The 26,368-nt window shown below is 33.6% G+C and overlaps 4 protein-coding genes and 1 non-coding gene across 5 annotated transcripts; 4 read left to right on the forward strand and 1 right to left on the reverse strand.

The window, feature by feature from the left end:
* The first annotated feature begins 1,352 nt into the window (after positions 1-1,352).
* On the forward strand, positions 1,353-1,423 carry TRNAG-CCC. Its single transcript has one exon. It is a non-coding gene; the product is annotated as a tRNA-Gly (tRNA).
* Positions 1,424-5,138: 3,715 nt separating this feature from the next.
* On the reverse strand, positions 5,139-7,247 carry LOC110716543. The gene is made up of 2 exons (XM_021895174.1): positions 5,843-7,247; positions 5,139-5,555 (listed from the first exon to the last, which is right to left on the reverse strand). Exons 1-2 carry the CDS (start codon positions 6,720-6,722, stop codon positions 5,521-5,523), a joined length of 915 nt encoding a protein of 304 aa, XP_021750866.1. The 5' UTR covers positions 6,723-7,247; the 3' UTR covers positions 5,139-5,520.
* A 1,883-nt stretch (positions 7,248-9,130) lies between these two features.
* LOC110716546 (protein FAR1-RELATED SEQUENCE 5-like) lies at positions 9,131-10,410 on the forward strand. Its single transcript, XM_021895177.1, has 2 exons — positions 9,131-10,045; positions 10,368-10,410. The coding sequence occupies exons 1-2, from the start codon at positions 9,455-9,457 to the stop codon at positions 10,395-10,397; spliced, it is 621 nt and encodes a 206-aa protein (XP_021750869.1). The 5' UTR covers positions 9,131-9,454; the 3' UTR covers positions 10,398-10,410.
* Positions 10,411-11,251: 841 nt separating this feature from the next.
* Positions 11,252-13,393, forward strand: LOC110716539 (protein FAR-RED IMPAIRED RESPONSE 1-like). Its single transcript, XM_021895170.1, has 3 exons — positions 11,252-11,726; positions 12,222-12,503; positions 13,368-13,393. The coding sequence occupies exons 1-3, from the start codon at positions 11,252-11,254 to the stop codon at positions 13,391-13,393; spliced, it is 783 nt and encodes a 260-aa protein (XP_021750862.1).
* A 6,800-nt stretch (positions 13,394-20,193) lies between these two features.
* On the forward strand, positions 20,194-23,955 carry LOC110716540 (acetylajmalan esterase-like). The gene is made up of 5 exons (XM_021895171.1): positions 20,194-20,248; positions 20,835-21,089; positions 21,311-21,459; positions 23,164-23,231; positions 23,904-23,955. The coding sequence occupies exons 1-5, from the start codon at positions 20,194-20,196 to the stop codon at positions 23,953-23,955; spliced, it is 579 nt and encodes a 192-aa protein (XP_021750863.1).
* The last annotated feature ends 2,413 nt before the right edge of the window (positions 23,956-26,368 follow it).

The following is a 26,368-nucleotide window of genomic DNA, read 5'->3' on the forward strand; positions in this document are numbered from 1 at the left end:
ATAAATTAACCTCTTTTTCAATCCCGCACAACTCTTAATTTAACCATGAAACAACTCTACAGCAATCCAGCAAACACCCTCTCAAAAAAAGAACAACAAACCTTTTCTTTTGAAAGAGAAAAATGACGAAGTAGAAAAGCCCATTCTTATAGGAGAGAAACGTTCCTCCTAAAAGAAGAAGACTTATTATAAAGTATAAACCTATAGCAAACAAAAAAAAAAAAAAAAGGAAAAGACAAAAAACAAAGATGGGAGCTTTCCACTGATAAAATTGGATGAAAGTCCCTCTAAAATTCAACAATATGATGGAGGTTATGGTTTTTGGAGGGAGGAGAGAGGACAGTGGAGAAAGGCTGAACTTATTGTACCTTTTCAGACTTAATTGGAACTAATTGGACTTTGTCAAATTTGGTTGAAACTTAGGCCATGTTTTAGTTCATTTTGAACTTAATCGGGAAAAAAAAATATAGATCAAATCAGAAACAATAAGTTCATATCAGATCATAAAAAAATAATTTATGACATACTTTATTGTTGAAAGTGTTTTTATCGATCACTAAATATCTTTAGATTATATAATACCTAATTGACGTACGTAGTATATTTGGAATTCAGTAAGGTAGTGTTTGGATGAAGGAATTAATTTAATTTGAAATCCTAAATCAATCCCCAGTATTATATAATGCTTGAATTTCAATTGTGAAAATTGATATTATTAGGAGTTATGGACTTATGGTAGCCCTTGTATCTATGATTGCCTTCAATGGATGAAATGACAAAACATTTAGGTAATTAGTTACAGAGACGTCTAGTAGTAGTGATGGTGAAAGAAGAAATGAAGTGAGCCTGATGATAAATTAATACTAGTAGAAGGGTTGGTAATGTGTTTGTAGGCTGATGGGCTTAGTAGAAGGAGAAGGGTTATATCTGGGAATTACAAATGCGATTGTAAAAATTGTCATTTTAAATTATACGGTATTAAAGTATGTAGTTCCTATATGGGTTCTCAATCCGTTTCATTCCAATTTGTTGAACCAAACAATCTCTAAGAGCTCTGAATTCTAACAATATTACTCCGTAATAAGAGAAACCACGAAATTTATCTTTAGAATTTTAGTGTAGTTTTTAAAGAAGTTCCTCCTTCTAAAAATGCACATAAAAATGAGAAATTGACATCATGGAGGAGTCTGCGCTCTGCATAATACTTGGTATTTATAATTTTGCAAGTCTTTAACGTCGTAAAATATTAATATTAGACTGTTTTTTTTTTTTTTTTTTTTATATATATATATATATATTTACTACGGAGTACTTGATATTTATATGTACTGAACTTGTGATGTGCCAACGAAGCGCATCTAGTGTAGTGGTATCATAGTACCCTCCCACGGTACTGACCGGGGTTCGATTCCCCGGATGCGCATATTTTTAAAAGTCTTTTTTTAACACAATTTATACATGCAAATGTGCAATTACGTTTTTTTTTTTCAAAACAAAAAAAAAAAAAAAATTCAAATAGATTGATTCACAAGCATGCTCCATTTACCAATAATTTTGTATAACAATCTACACAAATTACCATTTCTCTTTCCTAGCTCTCTATATTTAGATAAACCAAGCTCCTTCTAGCTTAAAATCTTAGGGCATGCTCACTTAATTTCAGTTCAGTTCAATTAAATTCAGCTTCAATTAGTTCAGCTTCAATCATTTCCTAATTTTCTTCTGTCATAAAATATTCATCTAATTTAAGCTCCATTCAATTCAGTTCAGCCCAGCAATTCAGTTTAGCTCAGTTATGTAAATGTGAACAGACCCTAACTGTGAAGAAATTAGAATATTTTCTAAAGAACATTGTCGTATTATCTTTCGATGTTCTGATCTATTTTTTCTTCTTTATTCAATCCATATATATGTGAGAAGGCGAATTTATTACCAACTTATTCTTTGGGTTTTTAATTCTTAAAGTTGGTATGCTAAATTTTATTTTGGAATTATCAATTAGGAAGGTGGTTCAAAAGGGTTTGGAGTCTTTCGTCAATTTTGCATTGGAGATTTGAGTTGTGTTTTACTAATCTTTATAGAGATTTTAAATGATGTTGTTAAATTAGTCACAATTCATCAAAATTATCACTGTGTTTTCTCATTCATAACAATGGCCATCATACAAGTATATATAATGCTAGGAGAATAATAACCTAACATATTCTATCATATCTTTTCACAAGATATGTTTCCTAAAAATATGCACAATAATATCACAATAATATCCTAGATATACTAGAATATCTCCAATACCCCCCTCAAGTTGGAGCATATGGATCATAGGGTAAATTCAAGTTTCTCTCTGAGATAAATCTGTGAATATATCTCCTCTCACAATCTAATCATTTTATTTTATTTTTTAAATGATAAAAGTAAAATAATAAAGAGGCACAGAAATCCATGCATAAAGTTGTGAGAGGAGATAAACTAAAATTGTTAATCCCTGAGATTAACTGGGGCTCCCTCTGGATCATATATGCCCAACTTGCGGAGTAAAAATTCAAACTTGACTTTTCCCAAAGCCTTAGTGAAAATGTCAGCCAAGTGAAGCGTCGTAGGCACATATGACGGACTAATAAGACCCTCTGTAATAGCATCTCTAACAAAATGACAATCAGCTTCAATATGTTTCGTCCACTCATGAAACACCGGATTTTTCGCAATATACAATGCCGACTGACTGTCACAATATAGGTGCATGCCACTGTCATGTCGCACACCTAAATCTCTGAGAAGCCGCTTAAGCCACTTCAACTCACGAGAACAAGCAGACATAGACCTATACTCTGCTTCGGCAGAGCTCATAGCAACCGTGGGTTGTTTCTTAGTCTTCCATGACACGGGAGATAAACCAAGAAACACAAACCAACCTGTCAACGAACGCCGAGATAATGGACAACTCGCCCAATCCGAATCACACCATCCTTCCAACTGCAGAGCACTATCGGACCTCAGGAGAATACCCTGACCTGGACTCTTCTTCAGATATCTCACAACACGCAAAGCAGCATCCCAGTGCTCTACTCTCGGGCTCTGCATAAATTGAGACAAAATATGCACACAATAGGCCAAGTCCGGCCTAGTGACAGCTAAATAAATTAAACGTCCTATAAGACGTCTATACCGCTCCACATCACCAAATAGATTCCCATCTGCCAGAGCTAGCCTGTGATTTTGCTCCATGGGAAAATCTGCAGGTTTCGCATCAATCAACCCTGTTTCTGTAATAATGTCTAAGGCATACTTTCTCCGACACATGAAAATTCCCTGATTGCTTCGAGCTATCTCTAGGCCCAAAAAATATTTCAGAACACCCAAGTCTTTCATCTTGAAGCAGTTCCCTAAATATGTTTTGAATGACAACAATGCAGATTTATCATTCCCTGCAACAATTAAATCATCGACATAGACTAGCACATTAAGTTGCATATTCCCTCTCGTCAGAGTAAAAAGATAATAATCATAATATGATTGTTTAAAACCATATTTTTTCAATGTCGTTGTTAATTTTGCAAACCAACAACGAGGTGCCTGCTTCAAGCCATACAATGACTTTTTCATTCTACACACTTTCCCAGAATTATCTTTGTTAAAACCAATGGGAATTTTCATGTATACCTCTTCCTCCAAGTCACCATGTAAGAAAGCATTGTGAACGTCCATTTGATGGACTTCCCAGTTTTTTACTACTGCAACTGCAAGAAAAGTTCGAACCGTCACCATCTTTGCCACCGGAGCGAATGTCTCATTATAGTCTAGGCCTTCGACCTGGTGATTTCCAAATATGACTAGTCTTGCCTTCAATCGTTGCAAATTCCCGTGCTCATCATACTTCTCTTTGTATACCCATTTGCTACCGAGAGCTTTCTTTCCAAGTGGTAAATCATCTAGCACCCACGTGCCTTGGTCTTCAAGTGGTTGAATTTCATCGGCCATTGCTTTTCTCCATCCCTCATGCCTCATAGCCTCTTTAAAATTTTTTGGCTCATTACCACCTGTAATTGCTGCAATATATTTTCTATGTTTCACAGAAAACCGATGAGAATCAACAAAATGTGTTATGGGATAGACAGTACTTGAGGAGGGTGATGCAGATGAACTTTGAGATGCGAATGGACTATTATTTCGGATTGTATGGGTCACATAATCGCGGAGCTTGACGGAAGGCAACTTTGTACGCATTCCCTTTCCCATGTCACTGGGTATTTCAGCATGCTCAAGGTCCTCGACAGAGGCACCTAACTGCTGTCGTTGTGCCTCGGATGCTGCCAGAGAGGAATCCGGACCTGCCTGGGGCTTCACACTGCCACTAGCGTGCGCTGGAGACCCACCAAGCGTCTCAGTGCTGCTGGCAGTCCCAGCCACGGGTTGGTTGGGGTCTGGGTGGTCATGCCGCAGCCCCCCCTCACCTATGTTCTCAGCAATGTTCTCATGTTCAACCTCCAATCCCCAACATCATGATTACTACTTAAATCATCATCACTTGCAAAATGTTCTTCAACCTGAGCATGAGTAGCAGCTTCTACTCCCTCGGCAGTGGGTAAAAGAAAAGGGAACTCACCCTCAAAAAATTGAACATCACGAGAAATAAATCTCTCTTTGGTCTCCAAATCATACAACATCCACCCCTTTTTACCAAAGGGATACCCCAGAAATACACACTTGCGGCTTCTATTAGCAAACTTGTCTCTTTTGCTACGTTGATTATGAGCATAACACAAGCACCCAAATACCTTTATATATTCATATGAAGGTCTTTTATCAAATAAAATCTCATACGGAGTCTTATAATCAAGTAATCTAGATGGTGTACGATTTATCAAGTGACAAGCCGCTTGAACACACTCCCCCCAAAATCGAAGAGGTAAATTTGCTTGAAATCTCAAAGCACGAGCCACATTAAGAATATGTTGATGCTTACGCTCAACACGACCATTTTGTTGAGGAGTCCCAACACAAGAAGTCTCAAATATTATCCCATTAGCAAAAAAATAATCACGTAAGGAATTAAATTTCGTGTCGTTGTCACTACGAACAAGTTTAATGTCATGCTCAAATTGACGTTTAACCAAAGCAACAAAGTTAAGGAACATCAATTCAAATTCAGTTTTATTACGCAATAAATACGTCCATACTCCTCTTGAAAAATCATCTACTATAGTCAAGAAATAATGGGAACCACAAGTCGAAGCAACCTTGTAAGGTCCCCATAGATCAACATGAATAAGTTCAAACATACGACTGGCCCTATTGTTGCTATTAGGAAAACTACTCCTATGTTGTTTTGCCCGAGGGCATACATCACATGATTTATTTTTGAGACTACTACTAGAAATACTCACAAATGGAAGGGATTGTAGAACTTTTCACGAAGGGTGCCCCAATCGTTGATGCCACAACTCCGTCGAACGATCACTGTCTATCTTCAAAGCCTTCACTCCCGGAACACCTCGAAAATAATATAGTCCATCTACTCGTTCACCCGCTCCAATCACCTTCCTCGTCGTTAGGTCCTGTATAACACAAATTTTGTTAGTAAATTGCAGAGTGCAATTAGATTCATCACATAATTGCGTTGCAGAAATTAAATTGCAATTTAATTGATGTACGAAAAGAACATTCTCAATTTTCAAACCCCCTTGCAAAGTCACGGTTCCAATTTTAGAAGCATTGGCACTTTTCCCGTCTGGTAGTCCAACCGGAAAATGTTGAACATTAGAAACATTCGTCAATAGAGATAAATCACAAGTCACATGATTGGATGCGCCGGTGTCAACAATCCAATCTGTTTTATCCTTACCCTGAAGTTTCGGTTTCATGTTTGCTAAGTGCTCAATGATCTGCTGGATTTGAGCCGAAGTGACTCCCGAAAGGGCAGCCCCATCTGCTGCCGTAGCACTTGAAGAAGCAGAAGAGGCAGCTTGCCCCCCTGTTTTATTAGCACGCACAGGGGCAGCAGTTGCGGAGTTGCCTCGACCCCCACCACGACCTCCACGTCCTCCTTTGTTTGTGCCCGAATCACCACGACCTCGGCCTCTGCCGCCCCGAGTCCGATCACCCCACCAGGGTGGGTACCCATTAAGTTGATAACAATCTGATTCGTCATGACCTTGCCGATTACAATAAATGCACAATTTGTCTGAATTTTCACTTCCTCGACTCGGTTTGGATGAAGAATCATGCTGCACCTTGAATGCCATAGCATTCTCACGTGAGGACAAAATAGCAGTATCACCTCCTCGCAAGCGTTCAGCTTGAATTAGCTGTTGATACGCCTTGTCTACAGTCGGAATAGGGTCTTGAGCCAGTAATTGACCCCTAAGAGAAGCATAAGCATCATCCAAGCCAATCAAGAAGTGATGGACGATGTCTTCTTGCCGCAATCTTTTCACCTGTGCAACAATGTTGCACTTACACGCTCCACAAGAGCACGAGGAAACCGTAAGATAGGTGTGCAATTCATCCCATATTTTTGCTATTCTGCCAAAATAAACGGCAATCGAATCAGTCTTGCCTTGCTTACACTCTCCCAAGGAAAATTTCAATTGGCATATTCGGGTACCGCTCACCACACAAAAGCGATTCTTCCGATTATTCCACAATAGTTGAGCATCATCATACTCACCAATTGTAGCCCTCACCGAGGAGTCTAAAGTGTTCGAAATCCAGGCAACCAACATTGAATGAATGGCTGCCCAATCTTCAACTTGTCTTCATCTGCCGGTTTGTTAACTGAGCCATCAATAAAGCCATACTTCCGATTGGCCTTCAACGAGGTACGTATAGCCCTCGCCCACTCATCATAGTTCTCACCCCGAAGCTGAATCGGAGTAATTATATTTCCAGGTCCATCACTTGAGCCAAGATGATAAGTCATGTCAATTTTTGGTTTTCCTCCACCGGAGCCGTCACCACCAGTCATCAGTTACAACGGAATAAGGAATGAGAAAAAAAAATCGTCTCACAAACTCACAGTAAACGTTTACCAATTATGTAAATCGGACAAACGAAGACAAATTAATTTTGATCTTAACTAGGCTCTTGATACCATGTTAAATTAGTCACAATTCATCAAAATTATCACTGTGTTTTCTCATTCATAACAATGATCATCATACAAGTATATATAATGCTAGGAGAATAATAACCTAACATATTCTATCATATCTTTTCACAAGATATGTTTCCTAAAAATATGCACAATAATATCACAATAATATCCTAGATATACTAGAATATCTCCAATAGATGTCTTATTATTATTAATAATTAATGATATTCTTCTCATATATATATACATATATATATACATATATATATACATATATATATATATATACATATACATATATATATACATATACATATATATATACATATATATATATATATAGGGGAGGGATCCGGTGAGAATAGGTTCATATGTGAGAATTCATACTTATATGAGAACTGATCTATAATTTAGTACACGTGAGTAAAAATTTAGAACATACGAGAAAAAATTTAGAACATGCGATTCAAGTTTAAATTTAGAACATACGACTAATAATTTTGAACATGTGAATGAGCAATAATTTAGAACATCTGATTCAAAAATTAGAACATGAGAGTAAAAATTTAAAAATTTTGCTTTATAAAATTTAGAACATATGATTAAAATTTAGAACATCTGATTTGAAATTTAGAACATGTGAATAAAAAAATTTAGAATACTTGGTATAAAGTATAGAAAATGGGAGTAAAAATATTGAACATAAAAGTAAAAATATAGAACATGTGAGTCAAAATTGGAACACATGCTATCAAATTTAGAACATATAACTAAAAATCTTAGAACACACACTCGTTTTAAAATTTAGAACATACTTGTATAAGTTAAAATTTCGAAATAAGTCATTCGAAATTTATAATATCCCACTTAACTAATTTATGGTTTAGAACATGTGAGAACTAATTTAGAACATCTGATTTAATTTAGAACACCTAGGGAAAAGTTTAGAACATTAGATTTAAAATTTAGAATATACGAGTAAAAATTTAGAACATAAAAAGTGTTCTCACATAAGAAAACTTCTCACGATATATATATATATATATACATAGGGTCGGGATCCGGTGAGAACCACCCTTTATGTGAGAACCCACACCTTATGTGAGAACAAATCTCAGCCGCTAGATTAGATGAAATCCAACTGCTGAGATTATAAGCCTGCCTACAAGCTAACTTTCAGCATCTAATTTATCTCTCCCCTCTATTCTGTCTGCAATTCAAAGCTCATCAATGGCGATTTACTTATCAATGGCGATTCACTGAGTATGCTCTTCTTTCGGCAAATTTCAGCGGTTTCTTTCTGAAATTTTCAACGGTTTCTTTTTGCAAATTTCAACGGTCGCAATTTCATCCACCATTGAGGTTTGTTCGTAATTTTAATTTTGAATTGCATGTTAATCTGAATATTCAATATATTTTGATTTTACATCTCTGAAAAATTTGGAATTGCATGTTAATTTTCGAATTGAATTACATGTTAATTTTCAAATTACATTAATCGAATTGAATGTTTAATTGCATCAATTATTTGATTGAATTGAATCAATTATTTAGGTTTGATTAATTTGATAGAGATTTTAATAATATCAGATTAAACTTTATAGTGATTGAATCAATTATTTGTGTTCTTATTTTCAATCAAATTCAAAATGAGCAAATAAATTAAAATGAGCAAACCTAAATATGAATAATAGAACAAAGTGGATATGAAATGAGCAAAGTGGATATGGAATGAGAAAATTCATATAAAAATGAGCAAATTGAACTTTGCTGTTATTATGTTCTTATTTTCAATCAAATTCAAAATGAGCAAATAAATTAAAATGAGCAAACCTAAATATGTATAATAGAACATTTAAAATGAGGTAACTACAATTAAAATGAGCAAATATTAATGACATTCATAAGTAATTCAAGGATCTATAAGTTTTGCAAATATTAGCTTGTAAAAACACTAAGTATACAGAATTGTGTATGTATGTGTGTGTGTGTGTGTGAGTGAGTGTAACAGTGTGTCTGTGTGTGAGTGTGAGTGTGAGTGTGAGTGTGAGTGTAAGTGTGATTGAGTGTAAGAGTTTATATATGTGGGCATTGAATTGCATGTTCATTTGACAAATGAGCAAACCTATCCCCCCCTGCCCCCTCCTCTTTCTGCTTGCAATTCTGATTTCAGAAACTGATTTCAGTTATAATTATAGATTATGAAATTATTGAGTGTGTGTGTGTGTGTATGTGTGTGTGTGTGTAAGTGTGTATCTATGTCTGTGTGTGTGTAAGTTTGTTTAAGAATCTGATTTCAGTTCTAATTATTAAGAGTGTATGTGTGTGTTTAAGTGTGTTTAAGGAGGTGCATATTCACAAATGATGAGCAACAACGAACAAGTTGAGAGTCAATCAAGTACCATCACAAATGTGCCAACTACTCCTACAATAGTAGTTTCTCTTAAAGTAGCACCTTTGATCACTCCTGGAGGAACAAAAGAATGGCATCCAATATGCCCCAATGAGTTGAAACCAGCTATAGGGATGAAGTTTAATAATCTTGAAGAGGGCCTTGAATTTTATAAAGGCTATGCATTTGCTTCTGGTTTCAATACAAGGAAGTCTACAACTAAAAGACAAAGAAGAAGCAAAGAATTAAAATATCAGTATATCTTGTGCAATAAGGAAGGATACAAAGAAAAAAGAAAGACTACTGTAGAAAAAGATTTAAATAACAAGGAAGGGGAAAACAATGAAGAAAAATCTTCAATCAAAAGGAAGAGACTCGTTACTCGTGTTGGGTGCAAGGCACATATTGTCCTAAAGCATTGTGATGATAACACATTCATAGTGACAAAATTTCATGAGGGACATACTCATGCACTTTATACACCTAGCTGCAATCTATTCCAAAAAGAAGGAAGGAAAATGAACATTTTACACAAAAAAATAATTGTGAATAATTCTAAGGTAACACTTTCAAATTCTCTTATGTTTGATGAATTCTATGTATGTTCTAATAAAAGTTGTTTGCTCATTTGACAAATGAGAAAATAATTTTTTTCTCATTTGCCAAATGAGCATTGAATTGTTTCATGAATTCTCTTAAGTTTCAAATTCTCTTATGTTTCATGAATTCTCTGTATGTTCTAATAAAAGCTGTTTGCTCATTTGACAAATGGGCAAATAATTTTTTTCTCATTTGACAAATGAGCATTGAATTGTTTGCTCATTTTAAAAATGAGCATTGAATTATTTGCTCATGTGACAAACTGTTTTGTTCTTTAAATAGGTGAATATTGGTCCCGTTACAACTTTTTGAATGATGAAGGAAATTGTTGGAGGATATGAAAACATTGGTGCATCTAAGGAAGATTTCAAAAATTTTCATAGAGATTTAAAAGCATACATTCAAGGAAGCGACGCTCAAATGTTCGTGGATAACTTTACCAACAAAAAGCTGATGTGGAGCGCTTTTTTCTTTGATTTTGAGATGGATGAAGATTATTTCCTTTGTAGAGCATTGTGGGCAGACCCCCTTTGTAAAAAGAGTTATGCTCTATTTAGTGATATGGTATCCTTTGATACCACATACCAAACCAATAGGTAATTCATTTATGTGTTATTACTAGCTATGGCTGAAATTAATGACTTTGTTTTAAATAAAATTAGTTTAATTGCTCATTACTTCTATGTGGAAATTGAATATCCCCATAAGTCTAATATTCTTTGATAAGAGTATGTATATGGGCATTGAATTGCATGTTCATTTGACAAATGAGCATTGAATTATTTGCTCATTTGACAAATGAGCATTGAATTGTTTGCTCATTTCACAAATGAGCATTGAGTTATTTGCTCATATGAGAAATGAGCATTCAATTATTTGCACATTTGACAAAAGAGCAAAGAATTGTTTGCTTATTTCACAAATAAGCATTGAGTTATTTGCTCATTTGACAAATGAGCAATCGATTATTTGATAATTTTTCAAATGAGTATTAAATTATTTGCTCATTTAAACTTTATTTTGTATGTGTAAACAGGTACAACATGGTGTTTACTCCATTTACAGGCGTTAACCATCATAAGAATTGCATTAATTTTGCTGCTGGTTTCATAGCAAAGGAAGATATCGTGTCATTTGAATGGCTGTTCAGATCATTCCTCAAGGCAATGGGTGGGAATGAACCTAATTGTATGATCACAGATCAGGATCCAGCAATGAAAATTGCTATTAGAAGTGTGTTTAAGAAGACTGAACATCGGTTCTGTATGTGGCACATAATGAAAAAGTTACCAGATAAGGTGGAGAAATCAATCATGCAAGAAGAAACTGGTTTCCTAAAAAAATTATGTGCTTGCGTTTGGCACCTTGAAATTGAACCTGCTGAGTTTGAAGAAAGGTGGAACAAGGTGATGATTGAATACCACTTGGAACAACATGAATGGTTAGGTTATATGTACAAGATAAGAGACAAGTGGATTCCGGCCTATTTCAAAGATGTGTTCCTTGGAGGAATAATGCGTACAACATCAAGATCCGAAAGTGAAAACAACTTTTTCTGCTCCTTTATCAATCCTCATGTGTCACTTGTTGAGTTTTACTTGAGATATGAAGCTGCAATTGATGCCCAGAGACACACTCAAGGTCAGAATGATAATGATTCAAAGCACAAATATCCTGAGTGCAAAACACCACTAGGGATAGAAAAGCATGCCTCACATTTATATACTAACTCTGTCTTTTATGATTTTCAATACGAGGTTGAAATTGCTTGTTTTTCTTGTGGTGTTGATGAATTGAAGAAAGAAAATGAATTGGAAGTTGCAACAGTAAGTGAAGGAAATCGGACTAGAACATTTGATGTTGTGTTTAATCCAACTAACTATGACACCACATGTTCTTGCAAGCTATTTTATAGGCAAGGAATTCCATGTAGACATATGATTTGGGTTTGGAAAGAAAAAAGGTTTGAAACCATTCCCGAGTAGTATATGCTACACAGGTGGACTACTATGGCATTAAAGAAACCAATTTTTGACTTGGGAGGAAACCTGTTGGAGCAATGTGCTAATATAATAGATAAGAAAAAATTGTTAAATGATTTATGGTCAGAGATACACACTTGTGTAAGTTTGGCAGAAGGTAAAGATGAAGATATTCAAGACCTTGTGATAAATCTTCAAGGAATAAGAAAGGATTTGGAAGCAAAGAGGATTGCAAGAAATAATGAAACAACAGCTGGAAGTGCAAAAAACAAAGAGCGAGACATTGAGCTATTGATTGGAGCTAGTGTGCCAACTGAAATAATTGTCAAACCTCCAAAAGTTTCAAAGAATAAAGGGACTGGAGTTCATGTATCAAATGAAGAGACTTCAAAAAAGAAAGCGACTGAGATTGATGTGTCAAATGTTGAAACAAGAGGTAGAAGTGCAAAAAGGCTTAAGGGAGAAAAAGAAAAGGCTGTAGAGCAAAACCAAAAAAAGAAGAGATTATGTAGAGGTTGTGGTGAATTGAGTCATCATGATATTAGAAATTGTCCAAAAAAGTGTAATGGTACTTTTATATACATATAAGATTTTGTTGAATTTTTATATTTAATAATATATTATTAATTTTGAACTAATCATAGTTTAATGCTTTGCAATATTGTTGAATTGAAAATAGAACATAGTCAAATTAGTGACTAAATATTTGTTCATTTCTCGAATGAGCAATAATTCCTTGCTCATTAATCAAATGAGCAAATAGTTAACTACTCATTTTGTCAAATGAGCAAATAATTAAATAATTATTTGCTCATTTGGTAAGTGAGCAAATTAGCTATTATATGAACTTGGAACAATTGCACTCTTGTTTCATCTCCCAATCCAAAATCAGCTCTCCTTGGGTCAAATGAGCAAACATATCTTTTCTCAATCATCAAATGAGCAAGTAATTCCTTGCTCACTTAGCAAATAATCAGAAAAGGTAAAAGCTCATTTCTTAAATGAGCAAAAATAGTTGCTCATTTGTGAAATGAGCAAACATTTCTTTATTCGTTTATCAAATGAGCAAGAAATTCTTTGAACATTTATGAAATGAGCAAGAATTCATTGATCTATCATTTAATAAGCAAACATTTGTTTGCTCATTTAACAAATGAACGAATATTTCAAATGAAAACGGCTGTATATAACAAGGTATGTGAAGTAAAAACAAAAAAAAGATTGAATTTTAATTCAAATATAATCATCACTATAGTAAAAAAGGGTAGGCTTCTATTGGTAAAATCTGTTTATAAATCAGTCTTACATCATTCAAAGACTACTTAAAAGTAGATAAAATCTTAATTTACCCAATTCCCTAAACCAAAAAAGACAAATCATCACTACTAACTATTTAATTCCCTAACATTCAGCTTTCTTCAGTCTTTTGCTCTTTCTTCCTTGAACTTTTTCTTCTTCAGGCTTTTCTTTTTCAGCATTTTCTTCTTTGTCAGCAACAGAAACTTTACTTTGCTTTTTCTTCTTCTGAGCAATTTCTTTAACAGATTGAATAGTGTTCACTTCACTTGTAATTATTCCCAGGGTGTACTTTTCACGAAGTTTAGTCAAGATTATCAGCTGCAAAACAAATAACATAATCAAACCCTATACAATTAAGGAGATTTCAATAACATGAGCAAACATGTAAAAGTAATACCACAAGTTGCAGTTGTAACTTATAAGGCAATGGCCTACGGTATTGCTAGATTAATGGACCATAGACCTCAAAATTAAAGTAAACATTTGATAGGAATCCTTGCTCATTTGTCAAATGAGCCAACATTTCTTTGCTCATTTGATAAATGAGCAAGTAATTTCTTGCTCATTTAGCAAATAATCAAAAAGTTAATTGCTCATTTCTTAAATGAGCAAAGAATTAGTTGCTCATTTGTGAAATGAGCAAACATTTCTTTGTTCATTTATGAACTGAACAAGTAAATCCTTGCTCATTTTTCAAATGAGCAAACATTTCTTTGCTCATTTGATAAATGAGCAAGTAATTTCTTACTCATTTAGCAAATAATCAAAAAGTTAATTGCTCATTTCTCAAATGAGCAAAGAATTTACATTATTTTTCTTCAAACCAGGATCCCACTTTGCACAACCCATGTATGTTTCCATGAGTCTCATCACTGCAACTCCACAATGCAAATGATTTTTATCCGAAGACTTCCATGAACCATTAATCACAGAAATTTCCATCCGCTTGATATCATTTGCCAAAATAGAACTCTGTACATTTCCTTCACATTGAATAAAGTTTAAAAAAGCAGTTCTCTGAAAACAAAAACATCAAATAAGCAAACATAATAAAATCTAATCATTCAAGTAAAAGAAACAAACATAATGTGAATAGAGATTAACTTTTAAGCCATACCAAATGTTTTAAAAGCTGTTTATGATCTCCAGCATCTTTGTTATAATCAAAAAGCTCAATATTACCATTCAGTGTGGTAGTGTTAAAACATACCAAATAGTAATGATCTTCTTCATAAACTGGGAAGAAAAAAAGTTGAATATCCTTGTGTGGTACAACTGATTTCATGTACAAATTCTCAGCAACCTCAAAAAACATCTTATTCCGATGGGCAACAAAATCTATCTCATAGTGAATAAGACAGTCCTACATGTTAAAGAAAAAAAAATTAATTACAACAAAAAAACAAAATAATTCAATAAAACAAAATAAATGAAAGAATTTGAACTTATGGTAGCACTAAGGTCAAAAAAGAAACGAGCAGGAGAATTTGGATCTCTAAACTGCTCATTATAATTCAGAATGCTACACCAAGCATTAATGATCTCTGTATCAACTTTATATTTATTATAAAGATTCTCAAGATGTACTCTCAAAATTTCAAGACCATTCTCTCCATTAAATACTGGTTCACTGCATAAAAAGAATAAAGAAAGTTAGTATGTCTAAAACAAATGGAAGTTAATGTACAAGATAATAAATTCTATAGATAAAAAAAATACTTACAGACGATTTTTATCATCAGCAAACATTGCCTTCAAGACGCTCATCTGAACTGGTGATAATGGATTGTAAATTATCATAATGCGGGACTTAAAAGGTGATCTAAGAAGCACTGATGGCTGAGGTTTGCGTTTCTTAGGAATAGAACTCTTCTTTTCAGTATCACCTTTTCTCTTATGCACAATTAAAGCTTCTTGAGCATCAGAAATGAGATCTTGAGGATTAGCAATCAGAGCATCACCAACAGCTTGAGAAGCATCAGCAACAGAAGCACCAACTTGTGCACTGACAGAAGCAACTACAGGTTCAGTAGGCGCATTGTTAGGGGGAGAATTAGTTTCTTGAGAAAAGTCTCCTAAACTGAATGTAGGAGTTCCAGATCCTTTGGCAAGTGAATGTCCTGAAGCAGATTTGAAACTTGAATCTCCAATTTTTTTGAACACATTTTTAGCAGCCCAATCTGAACATCCAACATCAGGGATACAACTTGCTATCTGAACACTTTCAGAAGCAATCTTAGTAACATCAATGGGTTCCGATTCATTTGGATGAACAACCATTGCATTGATTGAAGATTCAGCATGCTTTTTGTTGCTTGAAATCTGAGAAAACCTATCCCAAGCTTCAATTACTGCTGGATCTTGCCAATACTCTTCATCTTGGCTAAATGAAAGAGTATTATCTTCAGTCAAAGTTTTGGAGCTCATCTTATGCTCATCACAAATGCCCATGGCATCTTTCTTCAACTTTTGTATCTTCTCATTGTTTGGAAAATACTTGATGGCAGTTTCATGTTTTTGACTGAAATACCTGTATGCCAAGACCAGGTTTGTAGATGTTGTTGCAAGCTTCATAAGGCATTTCTGTAAAAAAAAATAAAAAAATAAAAAAATACATAAATAAGATAAATATAAATGAGAAGAGTAAATATGGAATAAGCAAAGTGGATATGGAATGAGCAAAGTCATATAAAAATGAGCAAATTGAACTTTATATGAGCATTGAAGTTTTTGCTCATTTGACAAATGAGCAAAAAATTAAGAACTATAATGCTCCTGCTCACAAGAAATATCCACATATTTATCATATATGAGTTTCACGAGATTGCAGTAACCAAAGACCAACATTTACATAAAATACTTTTTCTATATTCATGACATGCATATGAGTAATGCAAAAGCACACATATGGCCACTTGCCTCTATGCATCATACTGAGAAGAACTCTAAAAATAAACAAAAAATTAATATTGGCTTCCAGAAAACTCATATAAATACCTTCTTTGGATCTTGTTCACTTTCTTCATTTTTTGTACGAATTGGATCAGATTGTTCCTAAAGACAAACATAAACAAAACAAAAAAAAAAAAAAAAAAAAAGAAAGTTAGAACAAGTTGAAACCAAATATCCTAACAAATATAAACCAAGCTTACTTATAACACATAACCAATTGCATAATTTGCTCATCTGTCAAATGAGTAAAAAATTATTTGCTCATTTCAAATATGAGCAAGTAATTGCTTACTCATTAGACAAATGAACAAAAATTCGTTGGTCATTTCCAAAAAGAACAAAGAATATTACAGTATATATGGTTACCTTATTGGCAACTACTTGATTTTCCACTTTAGAAGGAATGAATTTTTCTTAAATAAAAAACAAAAAAGTTAAAAAAGTAGGATAAAAAGGAAAAAAATAAAACAGAAAATTATAGTTAAACACCATTTTAGGCTGTGTCATGCTAGAAGAACCAACATCAAGCTTTTTAGCACGAATATTTCCAAGCCTCCCTTTAAAGAGTTCCAATTTCTCACGTGTTGACATCATAGATGTTGTCCACCCTTTCAAGATTGGAATTTCACGTGTAGCTCGAACTTCCTCAAGTACAAATTGATCAACATATAATAACTACAAACAAGTAAGAAAAGAAAAATTAGTAAATTAAAAATCAACAAATAAGTAAGAAATACTACATTAAAAATATACAAAAATTATAGTAATACCATAAGAAACAATAAAGACCCAGGAAAAGAACGAGTTGGACGTTCTTCCCATAAAATCTTGCCCTTCACGAGAGAATCAAGGATATACTTTGACCAATTCAAGTCCTTGATTTTATCAACATCAGAAAGAAATGTAAGAATATCAGAATTAATATTCATGTTTTGTTTCCCTGACAAAAAAATGAGCAAAACAAAAGAGAAATGCGCAAATAGAAATTTAACTGAGCAAAATAAAATAGAAATGAGCAAACTAAATTGAAAATGAGCAAATTGAAAGTAAAATGAGCATAATAAAAATAAGAAGACTACCATCCATCAGTGTAGACACACAAAGAACTACAAAGTTCCGTTTGAACATAGCACCAGCTGACTTATGCTCCTTCAAAAACTCTTTAAGCTCCCCTATTTTGATAGAGAGTGAGTTGCTTTGGAATTGCTTTTTCCATTGTTGAATGACTTTTTTATTTCTGGAAAAATTATTTTTATCAATCTCTATGCCCCCTATTGGCAACCCAAGAACTTCATGCACATGGTCTTCAGTAATACGGAAAGGATCAGAATCAGGAATATTTAATGAGCACGTCTTAGCATCAAAGTGCTGCACCAACCATAAACCCAACCGCAAAGGCAGTTGGGTCACCTTCAAAAACTCCATCGACCCAAATCCTACATCTCTAACTGCTTTCAACTGATTTTGTGAAAGTAAAACTGATTCCATAACTTGAACAATGGATGAGGTGACATCCGACTATGCAATGTCCCATGAATGTAAGACTTCAAACCTTCCACTTCATTACCTGACTTCAAAACTTGCAATTCATTGCTGGATTTCATCTCCACTACCTTAATCATCGGTTTTTCTTTCTTTAATGTGTCCTTTAAAACCATTTTTCCTTTGTCATTAGAAGATCCTATCTTGAAACTCATTCCTTTATATTGTGGCTGTGTAGAACGACCAACAACTCCTAATTGTGCTGGCCCTGCCGCATCTTCGTCACCACCAACAACTCCTAACTGTGATGCCCCTGCTGCATCTTGGTCACTACCAACTCTTAACTGTGCTGCCCCTGCTGCATCTTGGTCACCACCAATAACTCTTAACTGTCCCGCCCTTGCTGCATCTTGCTCACCAACATTAACAGCAGAATTTGTCTCAACAGATGTCCTGCTCAACAAAATAGGTATCCTTGATGTCAAATGAGCAAATACTTAGCTACTAATTTAACAAAATGAACAAAACTTAAATGCTCATTTCTCAAATGAGCAAATAGTTAAATGCTCATTTCTCAAATAAGCAAATACTTAGTGCTAAAATGAAAAACAAAAATAAAATGAACAAGTTATCAACTACTTTCAAAGCTGTAAAGAAGTTAGAGAACTTGTTTTTAAACTCAAATTCTTTCTCACTGATATCTACTTTAAGACCTGATGTGCAACATAATGAACTAACTTCTAGGCTTCTGATGTGAAAAGCCGAACAGTAAAACGCCTTCTAACTATCAGTTTCTTGGCTTCTAATGTGAAAATCCGAACTAAGTACACAACAAAGTTGGTAGCTTTGTGGTGACGATAGTAATAACATTGCACAGGGAATTTTGATTGTGATAATTTCTAAGACAAAAAAAGAGATCTATTGAAAATTACTTCCCATCTTAAACTGTTTTTTTTCCTATTTGCTTTCACATACAAGTATTAACCTGTGGCAGTTTTAGATGTATTGAAAATTACTTCCCAACATAATCTACAACTTTTTATTGCTTGTAACTGTCAATTAAAAATATAATATTTCATAAATGAACAACAAAACATAAAATGAACAAGTTATCAACTAATCTACAAGAACTCCCATACAAGTAATACAACTAATCAACTAATCTACAACAACAACAAAAATAATAATAACTCAAATAATAAAAATAAAATGAGCAGAAACACATACATTGTATTTTCTTGAGGAACATTTGCATAATCCATAGCAATTACTTCTAGGTTTCCAAAAAAAACAAAGAAAATGTAAGATAATTACTCATATGAAGCAAAATGAAAACTAAAATCAACTAATAATTACTCAAATAAAGCTATAATCAAACAAAAAATAAGATAAAACCAGAAAATAAAACATAATTGAGAACTAAAGTAAACCGAAAATCAAATTAAAATACACAAAATAATTAAAATACCTAAAATCAAGCTAAAATGAACATAATAGCACAAATTATCAGTGAATTGTAGGTTTCCAAAAAAAACGAAAAAACTGGACGATAACGAAAATAAGAAAAATCAACTTGATAACTACTCAAAAAAACGAAAATAAAACTGAAATCAATGAAAAAAACAAAGTAAAACATTATCGACAGAAATTGATAAACAATGTGAGCTGAAATCAGCGAAAATCAAACGAAAATCAAAATGAAAATCAACAAATGTAACTGAATGTGATCTAAAATTAATTGATGAACACGAAAATATAAACAATAAACTCACCTTGAAAAACAATTGATGAAGATTGGAGGAGTAGTGATGAGAAATCAGAGAGAAAAGCAGAGAGAAAGAGAAAAGAAAATAGTGAAATTGTGAGGAGAGAGGAAATAGTGCGTGAAAGAGGAAGGAGAAGAGAGAAAAAACACAGTAGTTTTGTTTGACCGGGATTTAATTGTGGCTGTTGGATGTAATTGATTCACCAGTTATAATTAGTCCTCACATATAATAGGGTTCTCACATGGGATGTGGTCTCATATGATCCCATTTCTATATACATACATACATACATACATACATATATATATATATATATATATATATATATATATATATATATATATATATATATATATATATATATATATATGTATATAGAAATGGGATCATATGAGACCACATCCCTTATGTGAGAACCCTTTTTATATGTGAGGACTCATTATAACCGTTGGATCAATTACATCCAACGGCCACAATTATTCCCGGTCAAATGCGTTTTTTCTCTCTCCTCCTTCCTCTTTCACGCACAATTTTCTCTCTCCTCGTTCAAGTTCATCCTTCCTCAACAAATTTGAAAGATTTTAGAGAGAGAAGCAATTATTGGCAGTAGAAGAGCTTGAGAAATCAATGGCGGCAACTGAGATTGAAGACCAAAGAAAAGACGATGATGATTTGGAGAAAGGCGAGATTATAGACGATAACTCAAACGCCGAAAAACCCAGCAAATTAATCGCAACAACTCATCCTCTTGAGAATTCTTGGACTTTTTGGTTCGATAATCATACTGCTAAATCGAAACAAGCTGCTTAGGGTATCTCTATTCGACCCATTTATACTTTCTCTACTGTTGAAGAATTCTGGAGGTTTCTCTTTTTATCTTTGTTTTTCAATTTTATTAATTTGATTATGAATTTATTGAATTTGGTTGTTTGAATCTTTTTGTGATGTGGGTGATTGATTGATTATGTTCTTGATGTTGTATGCAAAGAAGCTGAGAATTGTGACTACTTACAAGGTATTCAACGAAATGCCTCACTGAATTTTTTTTTTTCGGTCTTCTTTCATTTTTGTTTTTTGTGTTTTTGTTTTTCGGTGTTGGATCTGAATGTGGGTGTGAAATGGAATGGAATTACAGGGTTTCAAGTTGATTTAATTATTTCGTCTACTTTGTCTGTTCAAAGAATTCTGAGTTTTAATTTGTCTAGCTCAGAAAACGGCCTTTGAATGTCTGATTTCATTAATGTCTTTGAATTATGACTATTTTACAGATTTTTTTCCCACTTCTTTTGGTGATTATGATTTATGGTCAGCAAAGGCATTGGACATTCCGCACTTGAATCCATACTTAAAAAGAGATGCAGATTTCACACATGGAGTAAATTTTGCGGTTGCTGGTGCCACAACATTCCCTGCAGAGTTTCTTGCAGATAAAAATATAGTAAATTCTGTCACAAATAGATCTCTCAGCGTACAGCTTGATTGGATGTGGTCGCACTTCAACTCCATTTGCTATAATGACCAAGGTATACGGTCATTTACGTTCCAAATTCACTTATTATGATGGCTAATATACAATTAGGCCAGGTCTCGTTCTTTTCACCTAAAATTCCCTTGTTTGAACTTATAGACCCCTTATCTAAACTCAATGAACTACAAATTTCCCGGAACATATAAGGTGACCATGTCATGCATACACACTTGACTAGCATCTGATAACAATGATCTAATTGAAATTGTTGAACAGATTGTGCAGAAAAACTCAACAATTCCCTATTTGTAGTTGGGGAAATAGGAAGCAATGACTATTACTATGCATTGCCACAGGGAAAAACGATGAAGGATGTCAATGGCATGGTTTTTGATGTTGTCCAAGCGATTATTGAAGGCATCAGAGTATGTTTGTTCTCCTAACAATGAAACATTAATCCCGACCTCTTGTTTTTATGCATTTTTTCTGAATTTTTATGCAATTATGTTATTTCAAAGTATTAAATTAGTATCATGGTATGTTGTTAAGAGGGTCATCCAAAACCGGGAACCTTTCCTTTAAGCCATTTCCTTGCCTATAGCACATCATGTCAAGCCAAGAACTCTATAACCAACAGAAAATTGTGTCTCTTAATCAACTTGTCAGCCTATCACAATGATGAGCTACAAAAAAGACTTCAATTGCTGAACCAAGATTATAAGAACATTACTTTCATATATGGTGACTATTACAATGCTTTTAACCGGCTTTGCTGAACCAAAACAATTTCCAATTTAGGCACTTGCCTTTGCTAGTATCCCCCTTTTAAGCATTTGAGCTACAAGAATTGGTCACGGAATTACGGATGCATACAAAGTATACAGAAAATTACAATTTATTGATTTCATATGAATGATATTTACTACTTCCTTTTTAAAAACTGAGAATTCATTCTTCTCTGAAGATTATTCGTTCAGCTACTTCAGTGTGAATCATCTTTTCACTTATTCCGCGAAGGATATATTAGATTTGAGCCTTATTCACTCATACCTGGAACTATTGAATTAAAAATTCTGGTATCATGGTTATTGGATGTGGGCTGCTATTAATTAATCTGTTGATGCTCCTATCCCAGTGTCCCTTATGTATGCCTTGTTGGATAATTTGTCTCCTTGCGATGTCTGTAGATTACATATGTTACCATTCGAAAGGACATATATTTGTTACAAATGTGCAACTAGCTATTTTCTAAATGAGCAAAAAATTTATTGCTCATTTCCCAAATGATCAAAGAAATATTTGCTTATTTTACAAATGCGTAACTAATTATTTTCTCATTTGACAAATGAGCAAACTAATGTTTGCTCATTTCACAAATGAGCAAATAAATGCTTGTTGATTTAATGAATGATTAAAGAAATGTTTGCTCATTTGACAAATGAGCAACCAACTATTTGCTCATTTGAGAAATGAGCAACCAACTATTTGCTCATTTGACAAATGAGCAACTAAGTTTTTGCTCATTTGTTAAATTAACAAATAAGTATTTGCTCATTTGACAAATGAGCAACTAACTATTTGCTCATTTGACAAATGAGCAACTAACTATTTGCTCATTTGCTAAATAAGCAGATAATTTTGGCTCATTTTCTCAAAAATTAATATTTATTCTTTACTAATTTTTCAAAAATGAGCAAATAATGTCAAAATGAGCAAATAATTTGTCAAATGACGGAGAATGAATTGAAGTTACGCGCATATATGTTTCCATATAAGAATGAAGAAATTAAGAAAACAGTGTAGCGTGATGCTAAGTGATATATTGAGATCATGGAAGATATCACATTTGAATGGAGTGAGTTATAAGTCTTTATGATTGAGAGAACCATGAATAAGGGGAAAGGGTTTGCTTTGTTTTTCTAAAGTAAACTTTTAGTTATGTTTAGTGATACCATAATTTGTGAATTGTAGAACCAATTAAACTGTGATAAGTGATGCTTTTCTTGTTCCCTTTCTCTCCTTGCTTCTTCAATTTTGAGTATTCCCTGCTTTTCACTTGGTACCTTAACCTCAATTTTGATCGTAGCAATGTTTTTGTCCTTTTCTAAGTTTGTAATGTTTTTCTAAAGAATCTTATCGCTGGAAATGTGAATGGCACATCAGATCCTTATGCTCTTGTTACTTGCGATACAGAAAGGTAATAAAGATGTTTGACTTTAATACCTTGATGTTTTATCACGCCTAATTCAATATCGGACTATTAATGTAGCTTTTTGGAATAAAAAAACATTGAGGTAAAGTTGTTTTTTTATTTGTTGCTTCTATTTTCAATTTTGATTATATTAGTAATTATTTGAATTAAATTTTGAAATTCTGCAAGTATTGGCTTAACAGAATTGCCTTTCTGCATCCATGAGGGCAAGGTTGTATCAATATGACCCTTCTCTTCCTCCCCCAACCTAAAAAGAAAAAAAAATCAGTCATAGCAAGGAAGCTCTTGTGAAGGATGAGTCACTGGTCAATAGCTACTGGTTATTACTTTGGCAATTCACATCTGCTGTGTATTCGTATATTTATCTATTCATAGTAAAAATCAGGTGGTAGCTTTACCGTCTTACTGATATGACCGGAGTTGTCTAGCTAGGTTGTTTAGATATTTTTAACTTAAAAAATTATGAAAACTGTTCTGTTTTGTTGTCTCCTATAAAATTGTAAAGGAGATATTATATATATGTAGTCACCATCATAACTACATAAAATTATATATATTGTAGGCAAATGGTTTCTACTGTTGATTCTTGAGATAGAACAAGCTATTTTGGAACTTTATCTTGGTATGTTCAGAGTATGTTATCTTGTAACTGTGCAGGATTTTAGTTTATTTTTCTGCTTCTCTTGCTGCTTTTGTTTGTCCTCTTTGAATTACATGATAATGTTCTCATGCATTTGATATTAGGAAACAAATTTTATATTGATAAAATGTGCAAATAATTATTTGCTCATTTATCAAATGAGCAAATAATTTTTTGCTCATTTAAATGAGCATTAAATAATTTTTTGTTCATTTGTCAAATGAGCAAATAATTTTTTGCTCATTTATCAAATGAGCAAAAAAATTCAACGCTCTTATGTCAAATGAGCAAACTATTTAATGCTCATTTGTCAAATGAGCAAATGATTCTTGCTCATTTTGTCAAATTAATGCTCATTTGTGAGTGTGTTTGAATATTTTAAATACGTTAGCCTACTAGCTCAAGGGTAGAGCACTGTGCAAATGCACAAAAGATGTGGGTTCGAATCCCACGTAGGTTCATTTATGTAATGTGGAGACACAAGTTTGTAGTGTGAGCAAAGAAATGAGCAAACTACACTCAATTAGCATGTAGAGTAGTGTGAAAATGCAGAGTTTGAAAATTTTGAGTAGTTAATGAAATTTATTTCTTTTGGCTATTGGGAAAACAATACAAAAGACACCCACTGCTGTCTCTGTAAACATCTTGAACTGCAATCTTCACTGTTATTTCATGTTCCTTTCCCACATGAGTGTTGCGATCAATTATTAATTACACCAATGCTAACTGCGACATTCTTGTGTACTAAGCATTTGTATCTTCCTTGATTGACACTGCTTGTGTAGCTTGGCAACAGAAGCAGAAGTATTGCAAGTATGTATACAACAGGAAGAATGATTAACTTATAACTTACAAAAGTTTGAAGTTAAGCTGGAAAAGGAACACCTATTATTTGATCAAGAGGAAGTTGCCTAGGCTAATTCGTGCTAAAAATTTCGGACATTGCATAAATCATATTACAATTATAAGACATGTATAAGAATTGAACAACGATATAGTTGAGCAGAAAAGGAGAGATGATCAAGTTTTTTTTGAAGGTTTTTTTTATATAGTTATTTATAAATACAACCTATGTAGGATTCGAACCTACATCATCTATGCATTTGCATAGTGCTCTACCACTTGAGCTAATAGGTTTTTGATATAGATCAACGCCCTCCCATAGAAGCATAGGAAAACAATAAAATGTAGAAACTAAAATGCATCTATTATTACTACAATAGCCACCATAGCTCACAAATTACCCAACACATGCTCACCCAACACAACAACTACTATTATCAAGTAAATTAGTAACAAGTGAATATGCACCCCCTTAAACACACTTACACACAAACTCTCAATAATTAGAACTGAAATGAGATTCTTAAATAAGAATGTACACTGCCAGGAGCAAACACACACACTTACACATACACTCTTACACTCATACACAGAGACACACACACACACACACACAATAATTTCATAATCTAAAATTAGAACTGAAATCAGTTTCTGAAATCAGAACTGCAAGCAAAAAGATGAGGGGGCAGGGGGGATAGGTTTGTGGAGGGAAGTGGATGAAAGGAGTGTGGTTGGTGTGCAGGAAATAGACCAAGAAGAAGGTGGTGGGGCTTGTGCATAGGCAAGCAGACCAAGGAACTCAATGCTCATTTGTGAAATAAGCAAACAATTCTTTGATCTTTTGTCAAATGAGCAAATAATTCAATGTTCATTTGTCAAATGAGCAAATAACTCAATGTTCATTTGTCAAATGAGCAAATAACTCAATGCTCATTTGTGAAATTAGTAACTAAGTATTTGCTCATTTGACAAATGAGAAACTAATTATTTGCTGATTTGACAAATGAGCAACTAATTATTTGCTCATTTGACAAATGAGAAACTAACTTATTATCGTTGCTCATCACATACTATCAAAACAAGCAGCTAAAGAAACTTATACATCACATATTATCAAACCAACTTCTGTTTTTAGCACTTATTTTACATGGCAAACATCTAATTCTACCAACTACATTCTCCTTAAGCTGAGTAATCATTTGATTAGCATTAATAGTCCCTTGTTCAATTCCATGTGATAGCATTCCTCAAATTACCAAGCATTTTCTAACAAGCATTTTATCAAACACCTTGTATGCACTATCAGGATATTCAAAACAAACTCATTGATAATTACCAATTGTTCAGTTAGTTGATCAATCTCTACCATGGCAATGAAATCACCCTTAGGCCCAACCAAGTCTTCGACACCATACTTCTTCCTCATGCGGACCTGCAAGTCCAGCTCGTCCGCAACCTCCTCGATGGTGTCAAGGATCTTGTCTACAGGCAAAATTGAAACTCCTATTGAATATTTTAACGAAAATCCTAAATTGAGAACACTCAAATTAAAAAAATCGAGCAAAAATTAGAATGTCAAACTCGGATAACCAAAATTAAGAACATTCATATTCAAAAATTTCCAGAATACTAAAAT

This window comes from Chenopodium quinoa, unplaced genomic scaffold (genome assembly GCF_001683475.1).
Source record: "Chenopodium quinoa cultivar QQ74 unplaced genomic scaffold, ASM168347v1, whole genome shotgun sequence".
In the NCBI taxonomy this organism is placed as follows: domain Eukaryota; kingdom Viridiplantae; phylum Streptophyta; class Magnoliopsida; order Caryophyllales; family Amaranthaceae; genus Chenopodium; species Chenopodium quinoa.

Coding starts and splice junctions, on each gene's coding strand:
- LOC110716540 (XM_021895171.1), top strand. CDS start 20,194: ATGGCGGCAACTGAGATTGAAGACCAAAGAAAAGACGATGATGATTTG. Junction 20,249..20,834: donor CGATGATGATTTGGAGAAAG/GCGAGATTATAG, acceptor ACTATTTTACAG/ATTTTTTTCCCACTTCTTTT. Junction 23,232..23,903: donor GTTACTTGCGATACAGAAAG/GTAATAAAGATG, acceptor GTAACTGTGCAG/GATTTTAGTTTATTTTTCTG.
- LOC110716539 (XM_021895170.1), top strand. CDS start 11,252: ATGGGTGGGAATGAACCTAATTGTATGATCACAGATCAGGATCCAGCA. Junction 11,727..12,221: donor TGCCCAGAGACACACTCAAG/GTCAGAATGATA, acceptor TAAGTTTGGCAG/AAGGTAAAGATGAAGATATT. Junction 12,504..13,367: donor GTCAAATGTTGAAACAAGAG/GTAGAAGTGCAA, acceptor TTTATAAATCAG/TCTTACATCATTCAAAGACT.
- LOC110716543 (XM_021895174.1), bottom strand. CDS start 6,722: ATGTTGGTTGCCTGGATTTCGAACACTTTAGACTCCTCGGTGAGGGCT. Junction 5,556..5,842: donor CATGAAACCGAAACTTCAGG/GTAAGGATAAAA, acceptor TGTGTTATACAG/GACCTAACGACGAGGAAGGT.
- LOC110716546 (XM_021895177.1), top strand. CDS start 9,455: ATGATGAGCAACAACGAACAAGTTGAGAGTCAATCAAGTACCATCACA. Junction 10,046..10,367: donor TAATTGTGAATAATTCTAAG/GTAACACTTTCA, acceptor TTCTTTAAATAG/GTGAATATTGGTCCCGTTAC.